This window comes from Harpia harpyja, chromosome 2, assembly GCF_026419915.1.
Source record: "Harpia harpyja isolate bHarHar1 chromosome 2, bHarHar1 primary haplotype, whole genome shotgun sequence".
In the NCBI taxonomy this organism is placed as follows: Eukaryota; Metazoa; Chordata; class Aves; order Accipitriformes; family Accipitridae; genus Harpia; species Harpia harpyja.
The window spans coordinates 53,800,899-53,815,743 of record NC_068941.1 but is presented as its reverse complement, the minus strand read 5'-3'; the positions used below and the strand labels follow the sequence as shown (position 1 = coordinate 53,815,743).

At 41.4% G+C, this 14,845-nt stretch overlaps 2 protein-coding genes and 1 long non-coding RNA gene across 4 annotated transcripts in view; 1 reads left to right on the top strand and 2 right to left on the bottom strand.

The window, feature by feature from the left end:
* Positions 1-6,252, top strand: part of CFAP97 (cilia and flagella associated protein 97) — a 36,847-nt gene extending 30,595 nt beyond the window's left edge. For both annotated transcript variants that reach the window (XM_052779848.1, XM_052779847.1), the window contains 2 exons: positions 3,510-3,660; positions 4,367-6,252. In XM_052779848.1, the coding sequence (XP_052635808.1) occupies positions 3,510-3,660; positions 4,367-4,494 (279 nt within the window). In that variant the 3' untranslated portion in view covers positions 4,495-6,252. The remainder of the gene's footprint in view (positions 1-3,509; positions 3,661-4,366) is intronic.
* Positions 6,253-6,537: 285 nt separating this feature from the next.
* On the bottom strand, positions 6,538-7,981 carry LOC128138654 (uncharacterized). Its single transcript, XR_008234105.1, has 2 exons — positions 7,865-7,981; positions 6,538-7,710 (listed from the first exon to the last, which is right to left on the bottom strand). It is a non-coding gene; the product is annotated as an uncharacterized LOC128138654 (long non-coding RNA).
* A 3,245-nt stretch (positions 7,982-11,226) lies between these two features.
* SLC25A4 (solute carrier family 25 member 4) lies at positions 11,227-14,123 on the bottom strand. Its single transcript, XM_052779846.1, has 4 exons — positions 13,927-14,123; positions 13,135-13,621; positions 12,443-12,583; positions 11,227-12,076 (listed from the first exon to the last, which is right to left on the bottom strand). The coding sequence occupies exons 1-4, from the start codon at positions 14,035-14,037 to the stop codon at positions 11,919-11,921; spliced, it is 897 nt and encodes a 298-aa protein (XP_052635806.1). The 5' UTR covers positions 14,038-14,123; the 3' UTR covers positions 11,227-11,918.
* Positions 14,124-14,845: the final 722 nt, after the last annotated feature.

Sequence of the window (14,845 nt, the reverse complement as noted above, 5' to 3'; positions counted from 1 at the left end):
CTGTTCAGTTTAAAAGACTTTTCTGTAGGTTGAAGCATTTTTTGACATCTAGAGTTTGTCAGGTTAGAGCTAATTAATGCAACTGGCAATTGAAAAAAATTACAAATACTTGTATTGATAAGAACAGAAAGCTGTCCCTGAATGCACTGTTATCTACTTCCCCCTCCCCCACCTGGACTCTGCAAAGGGACGGTGTGGTCACTAACATCAGTGACATTAGAGGAGGCATAACATAAATAAATTTGAACAGCTGTCAAGGCACACTAGTCAGCTGGTTAGGATTCAGAGGAGGTGAAACTGAAGCCTTCATGCATTTAAAAAGCAAAGTAAAACAAGAAAAACTTTTTTACCTTCTCTCTGAACTCAGTTTAGGAGTACTGCATTTTCAGTGTTGTTTTCTTCCTTTTCAACATAACTGCAGAAGAGTGTGTACTGATTTTTTTTTTTTCTTTTTTTCTGACAGAGCATTAGAATTAGCTTTAGTGCTCTCCTGATATGCCCAAAGTTGAATTAGCAGCAGCATTTATCTTGGCCCATTGTATAGCAGCAATCTTTTGATACAGTGTCAGGTTCCTTTGTTCTCCAGTTGTTGGCAATCTGACATTTCCTTCTGTCATTGACAATATGTATTTTAGGGTCTTTATAGATACTAATCTATGTCCAAATGCCTAGATTTATAAAGGATTATCCTACTCCTAGAAGGTAATCATGCAGGAACACCTTCTGTGATTTTTTCTTTTTTTTTTATATTATTATTCTACTTTTATTGTAAACTGTATTATAATAAAGTAAAAGAAGATGGGGAAAATAGAAGCCTTGGGAGGCTTTTGCCAAGCTGGGAGGTCATCAATGATATGATATTATATATGTATTGATCTTGAATCAAGAGCTTTGAGGAGCTACAATGCAATTTGGAGCAACTAATGACATTCCTGCCATTAGTGTCTATTATTCTTATTTATTTATTTATTTATTTTTATTATTCCTTAAATTTGATTGGGAGCATATATTTGGATTATGTTATGTGATCTGATTCTTTGGTCATTAAGATCAATGATGAAATTTCTATTCTCTTTAGTGGTACAGGATTAAAACTCCAGAGATAAAGCACTTAAAAAGAACAAGGAAAATTGCAGTATTCTTCAGTCTATTTCTCAAAAGGAGAACAAAATGAAAGAAGTAGTAGATTTATATGCACACTTGAAAAAGAATATTTGTTCAAGGTACTTGTACCATTGTACAAGGTAGTTCCTTGGTTAAGGACCTCAAGACTGTAGGGTTGGTAATAAAAACATAAGAATTGGATTAGTTCCGGTTTACAGACTTAGTAGGTCAGGACTGCCATTTCAATGTGTTGATGAGTTCATTTCTGTATGCAGCAGGCTGTTCTCCAAACTGCAAAATTCATGACTGCAAATAGTGTGTAAGTTAGCATGCCCTGGGTACAATTCACGGCAGAGGGCAAGGGCACCACAGGAGCTATTGTCTCATTCTCCAGAAGAGCTTTTTTTTAGAACACTTCTGCACCACAGAATCTATATCTGCTTTTTCTGTAGCTCAGGGCTGTATCAAGTCCAGTGTTAACCTGTTCAAAAAGTAATGTTTTAGTGCTGAGAGAGGTCTCTTTTTGCTTTAGTAATGGGGGCTTGATACTTGTCAAAATACAGGCATAAAAGCAAAAGCAGAGAATTGTATTTAAACTAGAATAAAGCAGGCTATATAAAAATATTTTATGTTCAGAATCAACCTTGAAATTACTGCAGTGTTAAGGTATGCAAATTCTATGAGGCTGTTACAGTTGGAGTGCAGACTTGATACATGCTTGACTCATAGGGGTGTCACTTACACAATCTACCCGATCCATTTGTGATTGAACTGAACGTATTGAGAGCTTCCATTTTTAATATTGAAGGTAAATAAGTGATCTCTGCAAGTCTAAATGTATGTAGTTGTATTAGGAGATGCAGATGGAGTTGTGAGTAAAATGTTGGATGTAACATTTAGAGACAAGTCTACCATTCCATGTTCTGCAGCTGGCTTTAGTGAAGAGCTATTTCTAGCTGAAGTCCTTCCTTTGACTTTTGCTTACTTAGGTATTTCCACTTGACGATGAACTGACTGGCACTTGATGCAAGCACTTGTGACGTGTTGTCTGAGCCAAAATCACTTGTGCTTTCTCTCTTGTGCACTCTGTGCAGGTTTCCAGTGCCTATGCATAAACTAACAAGAGTTTGTAGATGCCTGTTACAGCTAGACAATGACAACTGACATCCTGTGAATACTATACTACTTCCTAAATCACTTTCTGTAAATTTTTTTATTCTTCTAAAAAGAAAAGAAAAACCAGTACTTGATTGGGAGTGGGGAAGAAGGATAGTTTCCCACGAAGTGCAGTTTAATGGCTATACAGACAGATTCTTGACTTCTACCATATCAGTATGCATCTAGACAATACATCCTTATTAACAGAGGTATTTTTAGTATTTTGGAGACTTGTGTAATCGCAGTTTGCATTGTCTCTCATTGATAGGATGCATGTCATAACTCTGACCAGCAATGGTTGTGTCATTGCCAAATGTTTGTAGGCCACCAAATGAATTGAAATTAGTTAGTGGAGGGAGTGTATAGATCTATGCGAGGCAAGCACTGGAGGCAAAATATATTAAAAATGTGAAGTTGTTAATTGGAAGTTGTATGTAGCTGGGTACTCCCAAATTTGTCCTGCCATCAGGTTCTTTTTTTAGATTATGGAAATTTCTTAAACCAATAAATCCTGTTTCAAGTAGAAGTAGTTATGCAGAATGGGGAAACTGTCTATATCTTACAAATACTGTGTAAGTAGCTGTTCTAATTTAATGTTTGCTGCATGATTGCCAGGGTTAATTTCAACAAGAAGAAATGACGTCTATAACAATTTCAACTGGAATCTCTTAAAATTATATTATGGATAAAACAAATAGTATCTGGTGGATGTTTGTGCTTTCCTTGTGACATTACTTTCACAGAATTGAGGTCAGTAATTTTCTTTGGGAATCCTGTAGGGCAATATAAAATGGTATAAGTATGCTTGCAAAGCAAAGGTTAAAAAAAACGAAAACAAAAACCCAAAACTTCTCATCCTTCTGGAAATTTAGAAGAGAAGGGTAACCAAAGGTAGGATTAGAAGAGCGCAGCTCATCTTCTCACCACCTTTACTATTGCCAAACAGGTGTGTTGTTTCAAGTTATCATAAAGTACAGTGAACTATGGGGTACTAAAGATGTACTCAACATAGAATTGATGATATGTAAGGGATAGTTACTATTTGTGTCATCTTATTACACTTGAGAAAACAATTGAATGTGAGCAGAATAGCCTATGCTGGTCACCAGTGGAGGAGTTTGTGTTGGCAATGCTAAAAGTTTGGGAGTTTTTGCAGTTCAAATAAAAAAATCAATTTGTGAATGTTTGTTTTGTAGCTTCTTGTTCAGTCTTTCTCTTTCTTGATGGTATTTTTCTTTGATATTAAGGCTTTCCTGAAAAGACTGGAAGCAGTGAAACCAACAGCCGGTATGAGGCGTTCTGAACAATTGATGGACTATCAGCGCCAGATGAGTTACCTAAGTTCTTCACCATCTGTAAGAAGAGGAAAATCTGCTTTCAGCCAGCTTAGTCCTTCGAGTAAGTACTTTCAAGTTGCAGATTCTTGCATATCTTTGCATGTGTTTATCTTTTTATAATTCAGAATTGTGAAGCACTTACTGCTAAGAATAGCAAACAAGTTCCTTTCTCTGTCTTCCTTAGCTTGATCATTTATCACACGGAAATCATTAAAGGAATTTTTTTAATCATACCAGAAGCGTGATGACCGTATGAATTGTTTACTTACCATCCTAAATTTCTAATAAATTATCTTGTTAATCATCTTTTTCCAAGAAGGTAAAAAAATCCCTGTTGTAAAGGAATATTTCTCATTTTGCCAGTACCCTTTATTGAAAGGAGAAGAGAAGGAAACAAAAAAACCCAACACAAAAACCCCAAAGAAGGTTCAAACTGTCATTCAGAAAATGTAAATCTACTGATAGTAGCCTTGTTTCTCTTAGAAATTATGCATGTAATGTTTGGAAGTAGATCGTGTGTCCCCATAGATCCATACACGTCAGGTTGAAGAACCACAGCACTATGGCATAGGCTTGAATTCTTTGTCCTGTCCATTTACAAACAACTCATAACATTTTGGGTTTGTATTCAACTTACTGCGATTTGGGTTTTTTCTGGAAACTGTGGTAATGAGTGTTGCAGTGCTAATATAGCACGAAGTTTTCTGTTGTACTGAGCATAAGCACTCTCACTCTTTTTTTTTGTGTGTGTGTGTGTGTGTTAACAGGAGGCACTTCAAGAGCATCCACTATACCAAGTACAATGAGCCAGAGGAACGAAAAACCTGTGTCTGATTCAGCAAGTGGGGCATTACAGAGACCTAAACCCACTAATGTTCGTGCTGCTTGGTTATAAGTGCATTCTTTGCCTCGCATTCTGAGATGATCCTCAGATTTCTATTTTTAGTGCTTTTGGAAATTCTATGTGCAAAAATATTTTCTGCATTGTTCAGTGATTAAAATGCATTGCATATGATATAATTGCTTATAAAATGGTTTTAAGTGAACACTTCCACTTCAGTCAGTGTGTTCCATGACAGGAAGAACACATGAAACAGAAGGAGGTATTTAAACAGACATGTTAAATAGAAATTGCTAAGTATTATTTTATTCTCAAATCGTAAGTGGAATTTGTATCCATAACATGGAAGGACAGAACTGCTGCACTAAAGAAAATCTTTAAAATAATAGTATTTAAAAATATTGCATTAAACTTGTAAGCATATGCTTAATTCCTAGATCGTCCTTGGTTTTCATCCTGGCTTTAGGTAAGCCTTCTGAACTTCGTGGCTCATGTTCTTCTGACTGAAAGAATCTTCTTTTTACAGCAGCATGAAGGGGTGAAAATCAGATTGTGTATTCCTGCATGGTTAACTAGAATACTGAGGCTGCAGAAGATGATATTTTGCCACTTTTGTACTCCAGGTGTTGAACATTTGTTTTGTACTCAAGGCTGTGCCTCCTCCAGATTTAAAAGAGTTTTGCAATTATATCGGGACCTTTGTGTAGGAAAGAAGCATCTGATGCTATTTGAACAAGAGTAAAGACTGAAGTGAACAACAGTTTCAGATTCACTCTGAACAAGAGTAAGTTTTAGTGACTTCTCAAGCTAGACAATACTTAGCAAGGGAAATATTTCATGGCCCTGCTTTTGCAGATCCTTGCCCTTCTCGGTGGGAAGATATAAACTTGAGCTGCAGGAAACTTGAATGTCTGGTTTTGAGAGTGACTACTAACAGTAGAAAACAGAAAATCTTGTTACACTTCTTAACCTGTTTTTTAATGTCATGTTCATACCAAATATTTGTAGTAGTGTCAGATAAGCTTCAGTAGCAACATCTGTTTACAAGGGGAGCAAAATTTAATGGAATTGGTCAAATAGTAGGTGGTATGATTTATTTCTATACATACAGGCAAACTTTCAGTGAGCTTATTTTGTAGGACTGTAGTCTTATGAAGAGCATAAACTGTGATGCCACTATCCATGGATATTGCTGGAACCCTGCTTGCTTCCCCAGCTTCTTCCCAGGAGAGATACAGGAAATATCTTTCTATTATGCATAAAGAAAAAAAAAAAAAGCTGTATTCAGTAATGGTGGATCTTAGCCCTGTGAAAAGGAAAGTTTATTATTCTTCGCTTGTGCTTGCATGAGGGCTTAGGCTTTCAGGTATTCTGCATTGTAACAAACTTCTTATTTGGTCCTGTGTGATAGTTTGGCAGAGCTTCTGCACCTGGTGACCTGCAGATTAAATTTAGCTGTTTGACAATATTTGAACTTTAAGCAGCATTGTGGCAAACAGATTTTTATTGCAATTATTATTCATTGGTAGGGACTGTAAGGGTTGTTTTGCATAGTGCTGCTGTATTTATTTGTACTATTGTGCTAATTAAAATTATTCACTATTTAAAGATTTTTGTCCTTGAACGTGAATACCAGGGCCACAGTTTAAATACTTTCAAATGTTCATATGATAATTTTTTTTTCTGTGAAGGAGTTCACGAAATAGATTACTTTTAATTGCTTCATCTTATTTTATTGAACTTTGGTATGAAAGACTGTCAATTTTCTATGTCATTTTTGTAAATAATCAGAAATAAAATATTTAACATGAATTGTCACTGCTGTGGCTTCTTTCAGAATTTTATAATTGGTATTAAAGTGCAAAGGAAGTCATGGGAGAAGTGTTTTGTACTATGTGTAGTGGAGGAAAACACAAAAAGCAGTTTATTCATCGATACGCTTTACCTGTTAGTGACTTTTATTTTTAAAATAAGCCTTATTGACAGGTCTTCATTAAGTTAGATAATCTCATCAAGATTTTTGTAACAAAAAATCCTCTTTCTAATAGACTTGTTTTCTGTCTTTTTTGTAAGCTGCCAATTTATGTTCTTTTCTACTTTTTTTTTTTTTTTTTTTTTTAATCCCCAGAAGATCTCTCTGAAAGAAAAGTGCAGGCTGTTTTGCTTCCTCAAAGTGAACTACCACACTAGTTTGACACACGGTTTCAGGTAGGAGGCAGCCTCCCTGCTGAAGTGATAGGATTGCCAGTTTGGGTGACAGCACTGGTGTATTGATCTCACTAATGTGAGAAACGGCCTGTGATGCCCCTGTCAAGTGTTTGCTCTGGAAGCGTCCCTGCCTCATTGTGGGCTCTGTTTCTTCCAGAATAGTGTTCTGCTGTGTGGTCTTTCTATAATACTGAAGGTCTTAAAGAAGGCCCTAGCTCAGATGACTAAGTATATGAGAAGAACAGGGAGCGATATGTATCCCTGCCTGGGTAGCTGACATGTGAAGGGTATTTTCCCAAGCAGACCACTGAATCCTTTAGAACTCCGTTTTAATCCCAGCGAACCTAAAAGATTCAAGCTAATTTGGATGAATCACACAAGGCCATTCCTCATATGGAATATATAGGCTTTCCCATGTGCCAGAGCCTGTCTTCTATCAGAATGCTTGCAGTCTTTACTGAGGATCCTGAGGCATCTCTGCTGTCATCCTGCCACTCAGATGAGAGTTTGTGTGATTGTCCTAAATCAAATGGCTGGCTGGATTTATGTGTCTTCCGTGATGTATGTAGACTTTACATTGGACTGTATTTTCCTGATATTCATCTAATGAGTTCCAGGATTAAGCCCCTGTAAAAAGCCTGAGACACTTGCTTCTAACAGGTCACCAATAACATTTTTTATCCCAGTCTTTTTCCTTGTTCTCCATGGTCAATAGACAAAAATAACCTTGCCTTCCCAACCTGGGTAGCTCATTGTGTCATCTGGTAGCTGAGAGCTTGTGCTTTTCCCTGGAGCACAGTCTGCACATCTGCACAGTGTGGTGGAGATGAGGGCAGTGAGGTCACTTACCTCAAGCCGCCTAGCTGTGCAGTCATGATATGCAGGCAATGATGAATATTTTCACTGTGATACATCAAGAAGAAAATGGGGGGGGGGAGGTTCCTTCTGTGTCAAAGTGGTTTATCTTATGAGCCAGGTACACTGAGCATCAGGTGCAATCTTTGTGGTGGTTCCATGCTGAAAGTCTTGAGCAAAGTAGTGGATGAACCATGTCATTACCACCTGATGAATGAGAAACACAGAAATAAGAACTGCATTTGGAGCCATCTTCCAGGACTGAAATTATGTTGAGGTCATACTGTTTCAGGTATCAGCAGGGATTGCTAATGCTTGTGATACAGGTCTGGTTTGTCCTCAGGATGCATGGTTCTCATACCTTGGTCAAGAAAGCTGCTCTGTCTCCTGGTAACTCTCCTCCTGGCCAAGATGAGACAGGATTTGGCAACGTTGATCCTTTTGGCTGTCACTTCTGGTTCCAGGACTACTGGTGTTATTCACTGCAGAGTCCGAAAATGCTGTTCATGATTTTTGTTCCAGGCTCCGATTGTGTACAAAAATCATAGTTCTCTCCACTGTCTATATGGTCAGAGCTTGGAACAAAAATGACAGGTCTGGCTTCTCTCCACACAGTGGCTCTTAGGACTAGAACATGCTACGGAGAGATTTTGCTGGTTTAAAGTGAGAGGGGCTTCACAAGGGGAACACAGGTGGCTGAGATTTGCCACCTGGGGCATGGTGCTGCTTTCCCTGACATCCTAGGCTGGTGTCGTGGTTTAACCCCAGCCAGCAACTAAACACCACGCAGCTGCTCACTCACTCCCCCCCACCCAGTGGGATGGGGGAGAAAATCGGGAAAAGAAGCAAAACCCGTGGGTTGAGATAAGAACAGTTTAATAGAACAGAAAAGAAGAAACTAATAATGATAATGATAACACTAATAAAATGACAACAGCAATAATGAAAGGATTGGAATGTACAAATGATGCGCAGTGCAATTGCTCACCACCCGCCAACCGACACCCCGCCAGTCCCCGAGTGGCGAATCCCTGCCCCCACTTCCCTGTTCCTATACTAGATGGGACGTCACATGGTATGGAATACCCCTTTGGCCAGTTTGGGTCAGGTGCCCTGGCTGTGTCCTGTGCCAACTTCTTGTGCCCCTCCAGCTTTCTCGCTGGCTGGGCATGAGAAGCTGAAAAATCCTTGACATTAGTCTAAACACTACTGAGCAACAACTGAAAACATCGGTGTGTTATCAACATACTGAACTCAAAACATAGCACTGTACCAGCTACTAGGAAGACAGTTAACTCTATCCCAGCTGAAACCAGGACAGCTGGCTAGTGGTACTCTCCACCTCCAGCTGAGATTATCCAGTAAAGGTAACTGTGGCATCCCTGCAGATGGAGTGTTCTTCTGGTTTTTGAACAACTTTGCAAGGTTTTTTTCCTTCTGCTGTGCTTCTCTCCATGTCTTAAGCTTTTCTGTACAGCTTTTAAAGAACTGATGGCTGCTCCTTCCACGATGAGTGGAGGTTATCATCTTCAGAAAGGTAGGGAAGGTTCAATCTGCTGTCATAGATTCTCCCCCTCCTGCTCTCTGCCATAGGCTTTGCTCTTTAGAGACATGTTTCTCTTTCAGACCCATCTGAATTTCCTAACTTCATCTCATCCAAAAGATCAGTGTACCTCAGTTCCCTCCCCAGATAGTGTCCTTTTAGAGCTGGGTAGTACAGTACATGCTGGATGGTAGGTGGGCTTTGTCTTTCTGTATTAGTAGGACGTATTACCAGGCTATTCAGGGCAGGTTTCCCAGTGTTGGGAATAATGGTTTTGACACAGGTTTTTGCCTGCATAGTTTGTGACTAACTTTTGCAAAGGTGCAAAAGGATTGGGGCATTGGTATCAATCATCTGTGACAACTGAGGTTTCATCTGATGAGTTCAAGTAGCAATTGGAGACTATCTGCAAAGTCCTCTGTTTTCCAGCTTTGCAGAGCTGATAGGTGGATTTTAGGTTACACTTTCAGCAAGTGTTATGCTGAGTGCTGTGGACTCAGTGCAGAGCTACTTTCAGGTGAATGGTTATTTCAGTAAGTTTTGAACTCTGACTCCAAGTCTCTCCATAGAGAGTACTACAGAAATAAGGAGCTGTTTACCTTTAAGTGTTTTCCATATGTATTGTCTCTTCCCACAGTGGAATTTTCCTACAATGATAACACCTCACTCTCCTTTTTAACAGCCTTTACTGCCCCTTTGTCTTTTGCCTTTTTTTTTTTTTCCTGGAATATAGTAACTTACTTCATTTATGCTCCTCTGAACTTTCTTTTGCTTCCTCTTAATTCTCTTACTGCTCATTCACACAGACGCTTCCCCCCAAGGTTTGGTACATCTGTGTTATTACAGTGTCATTGTCTCTGGTATCTTTGTGGCCAACTCTTCCCTGAAACATTCAAATGCCATACGCAACCTTGTCAGTGAAGTAAATGTGAAATGAATAGTTCCAGTGTGTTAGCAGGCTTCTCATAAGGAACCATTAGGAATGTGTGGAGGAAGGAGAAAGGAAGAAAAAGGGCAGAAGCAGGCAGGTAAAACTAAGATTACTGCAACAGGCACTTTGAAAAACAGTAGAAAGATTTTCTTCATAAACTTATGGTTCAATAGGTTGCAACCCTGGTTATTTACTACCAGGAAGAAAACAGACCAGGTATCTAGAAAAGCAAGTGTTAAAGATAGTGACCATGAAAGAAGGGAGATAAATGATCAGGCCAGGTTGAAAGAGACACTATCTTTGTGAGACAAAAATAATTAAATTTAGGTAATTTTAAAATAGGCTGTCATTTTTAGACTAATTTTTTCCCAAATGCTTCAGTTCTTCAGGTGGATAGGTGTTGCTTCCAAATACTGTTTTAGTAGCTTGTACCTGCTGTCAGGGAGACAGAACTGATAGTCTTACCTGTAGCAGACACACACAGCCCATCATGCTAAGTGACAGAGAGCTAGGACTACCTGCATCTGACAAATTAATTTCAAATGTAGGAAAGGGATAACTGGAAGCCATACATATGAAGCAGTAAAAGATGCAGCTGAAATAAAAGCTTATTTGAGTATTACTTGCTTAGTCTCACCCCTTTTCCTAGGTGGCTATATGGCAAACATCTGATTATATGTAGTCTAACTGAACCACTGAAATGGACACAACTCACTTTCCCTCCTTTGCCTAATTAGAGAGCCTGTTCTTCAGTGAGTTCATGACCATGCAGCATATAAGGTTTAAAAACCTCTGTATTAAACATGTAATTAAAATTAAAAAAATTAAGCTGGTAATTAAAAACTCAAGTTGTTAATAATGGTATAGTTGGAAGTACAGTTATTAAAATAACTTAAAAGTATTCCATTCCAGAATACTTTTTCAAGTAAAATAAGCAGCAATGACTTCACTATCAAATGAAGACACGCTTACATCAAAGTTAAGGGTAATATAAATGAATTATCAAAGAAGCTAACAATATCTGGTCGTTTAGCTGCAAGACAACTGGCTGCACTACCCTCAAGCTGAATTCACTTGGTTTTGCTATTGTAGAATTACCAATAACCATTCCACCTACCTAAAACTCTGTTGAAAAAACTTTCAAGAGGCTTAGGCAGTACCAGACAATCACTAATAGTGTGCTGATTAGCACATCACCTTAAAGGACATGTACTTGTCATGTGTTCAGTGTACTGAAAACAGGAAAAAGTTCATTAATATATTAATTTATTTCATGATTTCAGTTTTAGTTCAATTGAACATCAGAGCAGACAACTTTTTGCTTTGTGAAGATACAGGGAGTTTTTGAAACACTATTTCCATATTTTACAAAGTATGTTTGAAAAATCACATTATGGTTTCAACCATATGGTTGTATAATTTGTCAGTGAAGAGGCTGCAGTTAGGAACTCAGCCTGGTGCTTTACTATAGTTTATATTTTCAGACATGCTTTTCACTTAGTATCATATTAAAAAAATACAGCTTTAGAAGAAAACATGATTTTAATTCATGTTAACTGTCATGACACTGTTGGGTAGCTAGAGACATCACTTAGTACAGTAGATATTTCTGAAGACATTCTCTTAAGAGTTCACTATATTAGATTTTAAACTAGGGATAGACCACCTAAGTCTTGTCTCTAGACAAAATGTATTACCTGAAATTTGAAGTATAATATATACACAGGTTCCAATACAAACGTTGGAGAAATTTTCATACAAAATGTAACTGTGATGTAGTGGACAATTTTTAAATTAATGCATCCTCATCTCAACCAGATATGTTACTTATAAATTTTATTCTGTTTCCCTAGGAAATATTTTGTTGTCCATTACATCACAACAGCATATTTTTTAAAAAAGTTGATTGAGAACAATTGAACTACATTATGATGTTAAGTTTTAGACATATTTCTTGATTTCATCATAAAGTACTAATACAAAAGCTCCGCCCATGCCTCTCAACACATTTGACCAGGCACCTTTGAAGAACGCTTTGGATCCTTCATCTTTAGCTATCTTCTTCCAGCAGTCAATTGTGCCCTTGTACATAATATCAGCTGTGGAAACAGACATAAAGGTCACAAGGCTTGAAGTTACACAGCAAGTCTGTTTAAACTTTCATATATTTAAACCAACAAGGAATAAGCAAAATATAGCCAAGAATTGAAAATTAAGTAATCAATTCGTGAAAAGTAATTTTAGTTCTCCACATGGAAATCAAAACAAATCAGTTCTCAGTGTCTTAAGTGAACATGACAGAAATAACCAGCAATGTGTTTCCCATGGCTTTTTTTTTTTGAAGGATTCCAGTAAGAAGGTCATTAGTTTTCCATTAAGACAAAAAAATACGCTGCATCTCCCATCACACCTTGATGAAGAGATACTTTCTGCTGCTAGAACACCATAGGAGCACTTATTCTTACCTCCTTTTCGGCCAGACTGCATCATCATCCTACGTCGCACAGTATCAAAAGGGTAAGAAACCAACCCTGCTACTGCAGTGACAGTCTGGGCAATCATCCAGCTCACTACGATATGCACATTCTTTGGATCAGGCAACATACCTATCATCAAGAACAAATGATGAGAGTCAGTACAGAGGGAAAGGGCTGTGGGAAAAAAGGCTGTGGAAGGAACAATCACCCACCAACCCCATGAGTCAATCAGGTAAACTCAATCAAGCTTTCAACTTCTCCCTTCATCCACATTTGACTATTAACAGGTACTATGAGTGAAACAAGTTTATAGGACTCTTGGATTTTGGGATCTAAGCCCTCTTCATGCTTCCTGACCGAAAGGTTTCTCCTGCAGAACCGTCCCAGGCTTGTGTCATGAGCTGCAATGAGTAACAAGCTACCATAGAAGCCCATCTGTCTTAAGACAGAGAAAGAAACTGGAAAGTGTCCGAAAAAACTCTGCAAACCCAAGGCTTCTGATCAGAGCAGCAAGTTGAGGGAGGCAGGAATGCATTTCAAAAACACCTGTGTGTATCTTAGCACTAGCAGCCTGAACTGGTGCTGAGCCAAGCCCTGCTTGTCCTCATACCACCAAATGCCCTAGGGTGCCTTTACTGGATGGACCTTCCCTTGCAGTCACTCCTCCATGCACTTCTTACCCTTGGCCGTGTCGTAAACCCCAAAATAGGCTGCTCTGTAGATGATGATGCCCTGAACAGACACACTGAATCCTTGGTACAGGCCCCTCAAGCCATCAGACTTGAAGATCTTGATGATGCAGTCGCCCAGCCCAGTGAACTCCCTCTCGCTGACTCCTTTGCCCACATCAGCCGCCAGCCGGGTCCTGGCAAAATCCAGCGGGTAGACGAAGCAGAGGGAGGTGGCTCCCGCAGCACCCCCGGACGCCAGGTTCCCCGCGAAGTAGCGCCAGAACTGCTTGTGCCTGTCCACTCCCCCCAGGAAGATCTGCTTGTACTTGTCCTTGAAGGCGAAGTTGAGGGCCTGGGTGGGGAAGTACCGGATGACATTGGCCAGGTTGCCTCTCCAGAAGGAGATGATGCCTTGCTCCTTGGGGATGCGGACTATGCAGTCGATGATGCCCTTGTACTGCTTCTCCGCCGTGATCTGTTTGCTGGCATGCTGGACCTGTACGGCGGAAAAGGAGGAGGGGTGGGAGGGTAGAGAGAGGGACACTGCAGGGGTGACCCCGCACGGCGGCCCGCTGAAGGGCACGGACAGGGCCTGCCCCGGCTCCCGCTGCCCCGAGGCGGTGCCGAAGGGCCCGGGCAGCTCCCGCGTAACCGGAGCCGGCCGAGCTCCTTCCCATATTTAGTCACGACGGCCGGCGCCCGCCGCGCCGGCACCCACCTGTGGCGCAGCCCCGCCGGGCTCCCGCCGCCGCCGCCGCCCGCGGAGCCGCCGCCGCCCCCCGGCCCCCGCCTCCTCCTCACCTGCAGCAGCAACTTCACTCTCTCGATGGGGGCGACAGCCGTCTTGGAGATGGCGGCAGCGACCCCGCCGGCCAAAAAGTCCTTGAGGAAGCTTAGCGCTTGGTCACCCATACTGGGAGCCGGTCCGACACCCCCTGCCCGGAGAGAGCCAACGAGCCGCGCACCTCCCCACCCGGCAGCCCCCGCGCCCCGCCGGCCAAATGGCCCCCTGCCCCACGCCGCCCCTCTTATACCCCGCGGCCTCTCGCGATAGGAGGAGGCGTCCCCCCGTGGCACGGACATTGGCTGGGACCCCCGCGGGCCCGCCCCCGCTGGGGGGCGCGGGGCAGCGCCGCCATGTTCCCTTGTGGAGGGAGCGCGAGGGCCGCGGGGCTCGGGACGTTTAAAGGGCAAATTAAAGTTATCTGGTCGCTGCCGGGGAACGCTATGTCAGAGCATGTGCCTGCTGTATTAATAGCTCCCGGGAGGCACAGGAGGGGACTAAGGAAGCTGGCAGGAGTACCTCAGGCGATGTTAACTGTTTCGTGCAGGCCGGAGGCTGGCGCTGGGGGCTGAAAGCTTGGCCGGAGAGGGCTGCGTGCAGCGACCAGTCAGCTTGTTGACTGAAGTCAACTCGAAGAAGCAGGACTGCTTTAAGCTGTGACTTTGCGTGCGTGGGTTCACACCATGAAGGGTGAGGGGGACGTGGATGCGGGGCAGGTGCCCTGGTTGTGGGTGTCGTGCCCTACAACGGAGGTCACCGGGGATGCATAGCCAGCGTGGAAGGTGGTGCAGTGGTGCAATGTTCATGAGCGTCGGTAACCAGAAATGGGCTAGACCTCTCTGGGTCGAGGACAAAGAGAGCTGCTTCACGTTTGATACACTGTGTGAACTTGCAGGCGTCGAGGTCTTTAAATACCCCGGCATGCTCCAGGACCTG

Excerpts from the sequence above, each read along its gene's own strand:
- SLC25A4 (XM_052779846.1), bottom strand. The coding sequence starts at position 14,037 with ATGGGTGACCAAGCGCTAAGCTTCCTCAAGGACTTTTTGGCCGGCGGG. Across the intron at positions 13,622-13,926 it reads GAGTGAAGTTGCTGCTGCAG|GTCCAGCATGCCAGCAAACA; the intron begins GTGAGGAGGAGG and ends TCCGCCGTACAG. Across the intron at positions 12,077-12,442 it reads GCAGTCTGGCCGAAAAGGAG|CTGATATTATGTACAAGGGC; the intron begins GTAAGAATAAGT and ends CTGTTTCCACAG.